The sequence below is a fragment of the Nestor notabilis genome, unplaced genomic scaffold, assembly GCF_000696875.1.
Source record: "Nestor notabilis isolate BGI_N333 unplaced genomic scaffold, ASM69687v1 scaffold93, whole genome shotgun sequence".
Lineage (NCBI taxonomy): Eukaryota > Metazoa > Chordata > Aves > Psittaciformes > Psittacidae > Nestor > Nestor notabilis.
The window spans coordinates 18,999-30,425 of record NW_009922126.1 but is presented as its reverse complement, the minus strand read 5'-3'; the positions used below and the strand labels follow the sequence as shown (position 1 = coordinate 30,425).

Genomic DNA, 11,427 nt, shown 5'->3' with positions numbered 1-11,427 from the left:
CAGGTGAGAACAGTCCTCAGACCCCTCCCCAGGTTACACAGGGAATGACTGTGAGCAAAGGGTGAAGCTGCATAGAGGAGCAGACTGAGATCGCTGTGGGACCTGCTGTAAGACTGTTCAGCTCACTGACCCACCGAAAATTAACCCAGCCAAAACCAGCAGCAGCAGCAATTGGGCTGTTCACTTCCAAGACAGTGACTTGAATCAGCCCAGGGAAAGACCTGTCAGGTGGCCAAGTATGTCACCAGAGCCAGAGGAGACAGGCAGGGAGGGGGGTGGCCGCTCAGAGAGCCCTCTGCCTTTAATGGCACCAGCTCAGCTCCTGGGACCTGAACTGCCTGGGGCTCAGATGCTTTGACAAATTCCCCATCAAATTCCACTAGGGATGAGCAAACAAAAAGCTCTTTATTGAGAGGAAGGTGTGAATGGGAAGGGAAAAGAAGGGAAAAAAACAGCTGAGATATTATCTGACACACTGAATAGGTAGACAGAGAACAAGTAGTCTAGATTATAGCATTAAATGTAAAAAAGCCCTCATCAGTTAGCTTTTCCTTGTCATAACCAGTATTTTATCAATATTATTTTTTTCTTCAGAGGGATCAGCTTGAAGAATTACAAGCAGCAAAAGACCTGAATACTGTAACACTGGAGAAATGTCAAAGCTCAGGCTCCTCTCTAGGATGTTCACTGCTGGATGGGAAGGTAAATGGACCCATGTGAAAGCTGTGGATTTGGCTGAGAAGAGGAAGCAGTGCTGCTTTGCTCAAAGACGGCAGCCCAGCAGAGCTTTTCAGCTCATACTTCAAGGTCTCTGAAAAGTGTCAGGCAAATTCATGCGATTATTCAAATTGAACTTGAGCTCAAGTATTTATAGATCAAGGTCTAGAGAGAAAATGTATAACCTTCAACAGAAGAATTTCTTCCAGAAACAGAAAACACGTCAACATCCATTATCTCCATCACTGTCACAGCAGTATCTTGCAGAACACACATTCTAATTCATCAGGACTGTCACAACCAGAAAGCAAACCCGGCATTCTTAAAGAACTTCATAAAAGTCACAAAATTCCACTTGCAGCACAGAAATGAACCCACCAATAAACTATTCCCCTTGCATCTCTGGTACAACACAGTGGCAGCTTCTAAGTAAGCTCAAGACACTTGCACAGTCATTAGTAAATCTGACGATACAAAAACTGGAAGTAGAAACCAGATTTTCCCTTTGAAGGAGATATTTATATTGGCATGCTGAGAGAGGATTTAAGTGACCTGAAGCACAGTCTGGGGCTGATGGGAGTGCTTGTGCTTTCTCTTTTATTGGGCAGTATGCATTAGCCCCACGATTTCTGCATAAGATTTAGCTGTGATATGATGGGGCACTCGTGCATCTTCCCACTGTAAAAGTACTGCCTGCCAAAACTGCGTCAGTAAATTCCTGCATGTCACTATCCTTGCCTCACATCAAACTGGGGTATTAAAAACACACTCAGGAACCACTCTGTCAAGGTGTTTGTGGCTTCATGTCTTTATTCCTTTGCCAAGTTCACAACACGGTGTCCTGAGAATCAGTGGCAAAAGTACCCCCTCATTTCTCTTTGTCCCTGCAGTAAGCTGCTCTGTTCTGTGACAAACTTTTCAGTGAGAGCCATTACTCATTCAACTTAGGTGCTGCGCGTAGAAAAGATGCTCTTCAGCACACCTTTAGGGAAGACCCACTTTGAATCTGCAGTCAGTGGCTGTACAAGGAGAATAGACAGTCCCAGCAAGTCTCCATTTTGGGTGGGTTCTGACGCCGAGAAGACTTTGTGGCTTGTTTCTCCTTGCAGGAACTCCAGTTTAAATACCAAACTCTGCCCCAGGTTAAGCAGGACATCTGCTCTGGGGCTAACCCCTCCAGGGAAGCCAGGAGGTTTCCACAAGTCCTGCTCAGGAATGACTGCAGAAGGTGCCCAGCATTAAAGCCGGTCACATCCCAGTGTGTCTTGGCACCTAAACCCACGCACTGAGGAGCACCATGAAAGCTGCAAGGACTGAATCAATTCCCAGACAGAAACAGGTATTGGACCCAAGCATGGTTTTTATTTTGAGCACTGGAGCAGGCTTTGGAAGATAAGTAAGAGCGCCTACCGCGGAAATGCCTGGAGTCAGTTTGCCACTCCAGCTCTGAGACTAAATCTTTGTGACATCTCTCCATTTTTTCTCTTTGGCAGTGATTTCAAAGGCTCATTGTTTCCTCTGAGACAGTCTCTCTGTCCCCTCATCTATCTTTGAAGGAGTGAGGCAGACGTAGGCCCCGAGATAAAAATATCCGTGTGGGAAACAAGCAGGTTTTTGAGACTCCTTTGCTGCCAGGTGTTTTGTGAGCACCCAGAGAGGCTTGTAAACATCCAGAAGAGATGGATCCTATCCATAAGATCCCATGTCTGCAAGCTGCGAAAGTCTTCAGTGTTTCTGCATGTATGTGTGTGCTTGTGTACATATTTCCTTCTTTAATGCATGTATATATGTTTAGGACCTGTCAGGTGTGGGTGGCTTCCAGGCAGCCACCACCAAGATGTGCTCATTACCTGCCACATGACTGCAGAGAGCTTTGTTCCTCTGCATCCCACTGGCGGCTGGTCATCCAGAGAGAAGCAAGCTTTATTCCAGCACCTGATACAAACACTAAGTGAACTACGTATGCTCTGTTCACCCCGATATTCATCCATCCTGACAAAAATACTGCCCAGAAAGGACAGCGAGGATCAGCTGATGTTAGGCTATTAGGCTATGAAGAAATATAATAAAAGTGCAGCATTAGGCTGCTCCTCAACAAAGAAGATACAGCTATTTTAAGTATCAACTAAAGCTGCTTATTCACAGGCTCCCTGTAAAATATGAGATGTCATAGATGAAATGCTTAAAATGGATGTTTAAGGAAGGCAGCAAAACAAACATTTACATAATCTTTAAATATTAATATTTGTAAATAATACCTGAACATCTGCTAGCTAGAACAAGGTCACTGACATGGAGATAACTCCCTAAGGGTCAGAACAACCGCAGTCTATTTTGGCATATGGAGGCTACTTTGAACATCAGCAGAACAAAAAACTCTGTCATTACCACCGTACCCAATAGCCTGTCTCTAATGGGCTGAAATCAGGCAAGACAGCCATGCTTACTGGGTTGTTAACAACACAGCTTACACAACATTTGCTTGCTCACTTGCAAACATACTTTTTCTTGAAAAACCCCTCACCTTTCTCTGATGCTTTGCCTCCGTTGCAGCTTGCATAACCCCAGCGTGCTCTGTCCAGTGCTCACAGCTGGCAGCCTGCTGGCTGTTCTCTGCCGACCAGCAAGAGTCACTGTGGCCACCATAAAGGAGGTATAGACCCCATCCCCCTTTTAACTTAAAGCTCGGTGGTGAAGTTTGGGCTGGTCCACCAGAAATCTTGAAGGTTAATAGCTGCCCATTATTACACTAGGCTTGGGAACCCTCATATTTATAGAGTACTGGGTTTCTCTGAAGTCTAATGTCACTCACAATTTCCTCATGGTACAATTTATGTTTTCCAGAGCTGAGCTGCCTTTTCCACCTGCACCATAACATCATAGGCCCAGTGAAACAGCATGGGGCTAGACTCTCCATTAGACTGTGTTCCTCAAGCTGCTCTCATAGGGCAGCGACCAGTTAGTCACATGCATCCCACAGGCTCCTCCACTCTGCTTCTGCAGCACAAAAGCCTTTTCATCCTACGCAGGTCAGACCACATCAGTTTGACTGGCATAGCCACAGCTAAAGACTGTAAAGACTCACAGTGCATAGCAAATCACTGTGACTGCCTGATGAATAACCTTACAGAAGAGGATGGCCTCCTACCAGACTTTTGTTTTCTTTCCCTTGTATTTTTTCCACCAGGCTTATAATCTGTCACTAAAAATACACTGCACAGTTCCGCAGCTGTGCAAGACCTGTAGCACCCGAGCTATCGCTGTGACTGTAACTCATGCTTTCCAATGCTGGACCCTCAACAAAACCATAGTGTTCCTTATCACATTCAACTCCAGCACAGCTTTACTAATACCCCACCTTTGTCTCTGGTAGCTAAAGAGGTTTTGATCAAAAATTAGAGAAACACCATGTTTTTTCCTTTATAAAGTCACCTTCTCACTGAAGGATCTTAGGATATTTCTCAATAGTTTTTTGGCAGAGTGGTAACAGCTTCACCGAGAAGAGATCAGCCTGTCCATGTTGGGCGTTCAGAAGCCATCAATCAAGCTCCAAAAAACTGAAGTTGGCTTTAAAAAATGAAACAAAATCTGAAAAGCTAACTCAGCATCCTCAACTTTAACAGTTTGGGTGTCTGAGGGTTTTGAGCCATTTGCTTTGAAGCTTTTCTCTGCTACCTAGAAGACCAGCAAGGTTCCCTCTCTGACACGAACAGTGATTTCTGCCTGCTAAAGAAAAAGCCTAATCCCTTCCCTCTGGGACGAGCAGAGTTTGTCACTGACTTCATTGGCTGGGAAAACCATTTACTGTTAAAACCAACTCTGTTCAACCTAAAGTCACCAAGACAAATAAGTGGTGCTCTCTCTTTGAGCTGCCTATTTTTCTCTGCTTGCTCTATTCCTTCACATTTCAATATGACAAAACACGGTTTGGATGTCACCTTCAGTGAGCCTAGTGTAGTAGTGATTGCCATCTCATGAGCTGGCAAGAAGCAAGTATTTAGGATTCTCTTCCTTCCCACTGCTATAGTTTCCAAGCTGCGCATGGTCCTGTCCATTCAGTGCCTGCAACTACATGCAATGCATGCTTTATCTGTCCTTAGAGCTAGCTGGGATGATCTTCATCACCAGAAACACCATCTCTCAGAAACACCAGCACCAGCCTTGCAGCAAGAAGTGAAAATGGTCAGAAGACAACGTGCTTGCTGCCAGATTACTACATGATAGTGGCTCCTATCTGAACATAGAAGAATAAAGCCAAGACAAAGTTACTGCTTCAAAAGCAGCCACAGGAGCTTCCCAGACTGCTCCCTTTAAAGGCCATAGGGAGAGAAGAGAAGGACAGAGAATCTGCAGGATAGCAAGTAGATCTTTACTTTGCAGTTTCATCACATCAGCTGAAGTGCTCATTGCAACATCCCAACTACAACGATAAAACCTGCAGCCTGTTCATCTTCTCAACAGAGTGAACTGACACAGCCTGAGCTCTGGGGAACACTAGCCAAAAGAAGAGCCAAATTAAGCAACAGGAAGGAGTGTAGGAGCCATACAGAGCACGGAGGGCTGTGAGGTGAGGATGAGGCCTCTCTGAATTACCTTGAACATCTCCTAAAACCACCCAGGTCCTTTCCCTTCACACTGGTGCACCTGGCCAGAGGTTTGGTGGTTTTTTTCTTAATGAGATTATTTTTCGTTAGCCAATAAGATTATTTTTAACTAGATGAGCATGAAATCAAGACAACCACTTTATTCTCACCTCCAAAAGCCGGCCGCATGGTGAAGTCGTGGTCGTCCACTCTGAGAAGCTGCTCTGTCTTTCCTTTCCAGGTTTTGGTCATGTCACGGTTCCTCTTGTAGATGTGACTGCAAAAGACAGCAGTCGTGTTGGTCTCACACCTCTGTGCCCAAGCAGCACTCTGCAGCCAGCCTCTGCCAGCCTGATTTTGCCTTGTGGGGCAGCCCCAGGGAGGAAGCGGGGTTGCTTAGGTACCAGCAGCTTGTGTGCTTTGTCTTCTGACTTTAAACAATGACTAACCCACCCATTTCCCCCCACAGCAGCAGGAAAAAAGGGCTTTTATCTAAGGAAGGCAGCAAGATCTGCAGCCCTTCACTTTTCTGAATACTAAGGGTGGAAAAATTCTAACTTTTTATTTGACAGATTCTACGATAACAGCACAACAGGAATGACAACAAATTTAACCAACAATTGTGTTAGTTATTTGCCCTGGATTTCGTGCACCACTTGTGGAATGCCCTCAGCTTCATACAAATAGGTGCTACTAATATCCTTCACCCAGTTTTGCAATATAAACGACAGAGACTGTATCCCTGGAAGATGTGAAAAAACTACTACCAAAGTACAAAGCCAGGAGCTGCTACTCAGTGAGCACACTCTGATTTTCTACGCAAAGCCTGGGCTCTCCAGAGCAGTAGCATGAAGCTGCACCAGGCAATGACCATGGCAATGATGCATAGGGGCAGTTGTTTCTTTACATCATACCTCAATTTGTAGAAGAGTTGTTATCAGTGAGGTGGGGGATGCAGGAGTAAGGGGAAATTAAACATGACAGTTTCTAACTAAGCAAGCATTATCCATTCAGCACACAGAGTGAGGTATCACTCATAGAAAAACATAACATGTTGTCGCTCAATATTAAGGTAGAACAAGGGGAGAAATTAAGGATGCGCAGGCAGCACCTAACCTGGCACTTCTTAACTTGGGTTCCTATCTCCACAGCCCTAATGCCATGTTCCTTTCCCATGCAGGCATCGGCTCAGCAGCTTCTCTGGGTGCACTTGGCAGACCCCTGTCTCGGTGCCTGCAGGAGCAGGTCTCCAAGCCCTCAATGCAGCGTTCAAGTAATGAACTGCAGAACTGAAGATGTTCTGCACTTGCACAACCCAAGCTAGCTTCTTGAAATCAATACAAGTATCTTTAGATCAGGTTGCTGTATCACCTTAAAGGACACAAAATATCAAACTTATTGCATGTAGATTCCCAAACATAGGAATAATTTTTCTTAGCTAATATGTTTACTGTAAAATTTATTGTATTTTTTGTGGTAAGGCAGCAAGATAAATACTATGCAGAAAACATGATGAAATTATTAAAAAAGACACTCTCTTCATTTCTTTTACAAGATTAAAAAACCAGCATAGGAACTGGTTTTGATTTCTTTTTACTAGAAGAGTCCACTATTCACTGCTGGTTTAGACACAACATATTCCTTTTATACATAACTGGGAATGTAAAATATCAATGCCACTACTCCATGCCCCTTTTTTTTTTTAATATCGCAGAGTTCTCTGTATTTAAAATGTCATTCACATTTCACAGAATCATAGAATGGTTTGTGTTGGAAAGGACCTTAAGACCATCTAGTTCCAATCCCCCTGACACGGGCAGGGATGCGCTAAAACTTGATTTCATATACTTTTAAAGTATATTGCATAGGAAATGTGTATATATACATGCAAATAATGTGCGTGTATGTGTAAGGTATATAATTCCTCAGACTCTACCTAGCTGTTCATTAAAGCCATTATTCCACAGGAAACCAAATAGTATCAGTTATTCTTTACAGTAAATGAATTTATAGAAATTATTTTAGCAGTGCTTCGACTTCCACTTTATCACAGCTTCATAAAAATTACAGCACTGCAGAAACTGTAAATTATTTTCACAGTGTTTAAATGAAGTACAAAAGATTCAAACGATTTTAACCCAGAGAATGGCATCATTCTGGGGCAAAGGCATGTTTGAAAGAATGATTTATACTATTTTGTTACTTCAAAGTAGATGATCTCTACTACACGTGAATGGTTTGCATGAAAATGCTATTGTTGAATCCCCTACATTCCCCAGAACAGAGACTTGGAAAAAACTTCAGAGTTAAATCAACGATCTCATTCAGTAACGGTGATTCTGTGGAAATCAGTGGTAAAACTTCAGTTGGCTTTAGGATTTCGGGGATCAGGCCGTAGCTGTTTCAGCTTTATAACATTTACGTCACTAACAGCATATGCTACTGTAGATTCTCAATAAGTAGTATAAATCAGAGCACATTAGGTATTCATTGCTTTCAATTATATCACAACATTTCATTGCAAGATGTTAAAGTAACAACACTCCCTCTAAAAGTGTTGAGTATTGAACAAAACAAAAACCCCACAAAATAGATGAAAAGATGGAGATTTACAGCCACAGTGAAGCCACTTAATAAGATGGATTAACCCAATTTTATTTTTGAGCCCTTCAAACAAAGAGCAGTCTTGTAAGATATAACTGCCACTGGATGACATAACTACAGAAAAGGATAACATACTTTGGACTGTCTGACAGGTTTGGAAGATTATCTTTTCTAATGTAAACCACCGGTCAAATCTCAGTAATAGTAAATCTAATACTTTACTAAGACCTTTAACTCTTTCTTGTGCCTTTGCTGGACTTTAAAATGTAGTTCTTCAAAATGTACTTTTCATTTTACAATCCCAGGGTATCCTCCAGGAATTTATTTGTTATTAATCAGTGTCATGCATGCTAATCATCATTCCCACCTCAGATTGTTAGAGAATAACAGGCAATTTCAAGTGAAGTAAGTAGCACGGATATTCCAGCAAGCAGGGTAAATAATGTGCTCCTGAAACAGTACTGAAGCAATATGTAGATTTGAACATTGCTATTAATTGCAATCCCCAGAATTCTCTCCGCAATTCACATGTAGGGCTAAGAATACGTTGACCACAGTCCATGATGAAGTGGTCAACTCCTCTGCAAAAACCTGCCTCATTAAGAGTTAATTAACATTAGTATTAAATGTGTCCATTTACAGTTAAAACTGGTTATTCTATCCAACACCGTTATAAAAACATCATCTCTAAAGCTGTTTCCACCTACAATGCACACAAAAAGACACAGACAGGGCAGATTTTCACATCTGTGTAGTAATGCATTTATAACACTGCGGGAAAAGAAACACAGGTGGTTTAATAACCCTTACCTTGCCCTCTGCACCTCCAGCTGGCTTGTCCACCTCCTCCTCCTGTGCTTTCTGCTTTCCACGAGAAGAACTAAGCAGAAGATTAATACAAGCAGTTTTGCAAAATAAGGCATCCTGCTGGAAACAGGAGCCGGGCACTCTGCACTCCAGTAACCTCCTGCAGTACAAGTCCCCCCGGCTTTAAACATTGAATCAACTCTAATTCTGGCGTCGCGCGTTCACCAGCAATCAGCGGCAAAAGCGTTGCCTTCCCGACGTGATGCTTTTGACAGGGTTTCAGGGGCTTCTCACTCACAGCTTTTCCCTCCTCACCGCTTAACGATTGGCCATTACTCATGAAGTTTGCCTCACCAAACATTTCCGCTGGGTCCTAAAGGATATTTACTAAAGCCGTTATATAAAAAAACACAATTCAGCATGCCGGCTTTTTGCTCAATCCCCTAATCTCAGGACAGGGCCATCCTCCTGTCAGACTGTAAAACCAGGCTGTCCCCGTCCACCAGGCTTTCCAGATTTTCTGCTGCTTTGCATGGAATCTTTTTCAACTGGAAAGCACCTGTGCCACATTTCAGGCATGTATGTAACTGGAAGATGCGTGTGCTTTGATGCTTTTATAGCAGTTCAGATTTTACTTTCTGATTCAGGCTGGCTTTTTATGCCATTGAAGATTCCTACTTTACCATTAACTTTAAAAACACGTAAGTCCCAAAGTATCTACACATGCAATCGACTCTCTACATAAAATTAAGTCACCATTAATGTTTATTCTTTTAAATAGGTATTTGCACAATCAGGCATTTTAACTTTTATTAGAGAAGACGGAAACAAGAAATGAAGTTACAAAGCAGTTTCTTTGATCACAAAGAGGAGGTTGTTTTCAAAAACCATGTAACACTTGTTTTCCTTATAGCCCCTTCAAAGGGTAATGCAGACTGCCTGTGGATTTTGTGGCTTTTCTAATAACCAGTGTGTGGTACAGGTATAAGAGCAGAAGTTTGCGTGGCACAGCAGCAAGGCTCTAGGAAAAGAAAAGCACGATCAGAGCAAAGGTTCCAGAGAAGCAAGCAAGTCAAAACCCAGCACAACTGTCTCTTGGGTCAGACCTCTTCCAGAGCTGTGTTCTGTGAGCCCAGGTTTGCAATGCTTGAACAGAACAGGTATTCAAGCAACATACAAATTAGGAAACACAGTACTTGCATTTTAGAGGCTACAGGCTCTGAAGAGGCATTTTGGGGGGTTTGGTGTGTTGTTTTTTGGTTTTTAATTTTTAATGAGATGAATATACAAATTAGGTAAAAACAGCAATATAAAATGTATCAATATATTGACATCAAATTGTTCTGCAGCACAATGTGGAAGTAACCGCTGAACTGGCTGAACAAACTACATGCTTTTGTCTGACCTTCTTTCGTTTCATTGTACCTGCAAACATTACAAATGATGCACAACAAGTGCTAAAGAAAGAACCTGGGTATTGTTTGGATTTTCTTTTCCTCATTTCCACACCACTCTTAGACACACAGTGGGCTTTCCTTATTTTAGAAGCTGTTATAGCTACTTTAATGTTTCAAAACACTAGTACACTCTATATTTAACAAAATAGTTTCTGCTAAGAAACAGGGTAAGAATCTCACTTAAATCAGTGCTGTCATGTTTGACAGCAATCAGATGGAAGTTAGCTAAATTTCACTGTCTTTGAAATAAACATGCTAGAATACATTTAAATCTGAACTATAATACAAGAGGAAAATTATCCCACTGATTGCTTTCTTCAGCTTCACTGCCAAAACCTCTCAAAATCCAAACAATTGTAGGTCTATTGCTTGTAAATGTGCTTTCACAGCATTCATGAATATTACCAGTTATTTTTTTCATAATCTAATAATAAGAAAGCCTTTGGGTCCAATATTCATTTTAGATTAAAAAAAATAAAACCACAAACCACAAAAACCAAAAACATCAGGGAAAAAAACCAAACCCACAAAAAAGGCTGTGATACTTGAAACATATCTGAAGAGTGGCTTGAAACTGCTTATTACTACCAGGGTTTTAATAAATATTTCTCTTAAGCATGTTCGTATATATGAGTTTAAGTATAATAACGTTCAAATATTCTTTAGTAAGTAAAACCACATATGAAACATTCAGTTCAACACTTTATGTATATTTCTGGTATAATTAAAAGACAATAGCTCTGGGTAAATAATTATATTACATATTTATAACTATTGCAAGAATAGACATGTTTTATATAATCTTCAAATTTAAGAAAACAAGATATACATTTGAGAATATTAGAAGAGGACATTCAAATCTTGCAGAAGATTATCCAATCTTTCTTCCAAAAAATAAAAATCAAAATAATACAAGTAGCTTTCCAGCCCCTTCTTACTTCCCCTACAGTCCTTTCCCCCTTTCACACACACAAAGCAGCATCACAACCAATTTGCATGTGTTCCCCCTCTAGAAATGTGTCACGGTAAATAAAAGTGGTTACAAAACTGTCTCCCATCTAAATTAAGAGTTCACTGGACACAAACACACAATAATGTTTCATTTCATAATTCCTTCTCCAATGGCCAATCTTACAACTTAGACAACATGATCTAACTGCATTTATGTTCCATTAAAAAAGTGAATCAACCACTTCTTTTAAGTTGTCTTTTTCAAGTTGATAAATTACACAAATTGACTGCACCCTCAGCACCCCCCC

At 41.5% G+C, this 11,427-nt stretch overlaps 1 protein-coding gene across 1 annotated transcript in view; it reads right to left on the bottom strand.

Moving 5' to 3' along the window:
• Nucleotides 1-8,902, bottom strand: part of GABRR2 (gamma-aminobutyric acid (GABA) A receptor, rho 2) — a 22,406-nt gene extending 13,504 nt beyond the window's left edge. The window contains exons 1-2 of the mRNA XM_010011454.1: nt 8,715-8,902; nt 5,471-5,577 (exon numbers count right to left, since the gene is read on the bottom strand). Coding sequence (XP_010009756.1) covers nt 5,471-5,577; nt 8,715-8,902 — 295 coding nt within the window. The remainder of the gene's footprint in view (nt 1-5,470; nt 5,578-8,714) is intronic.
• Between the last annotated feature and the right edge of the window lie 2,525 nt (nt 8,903-11,427).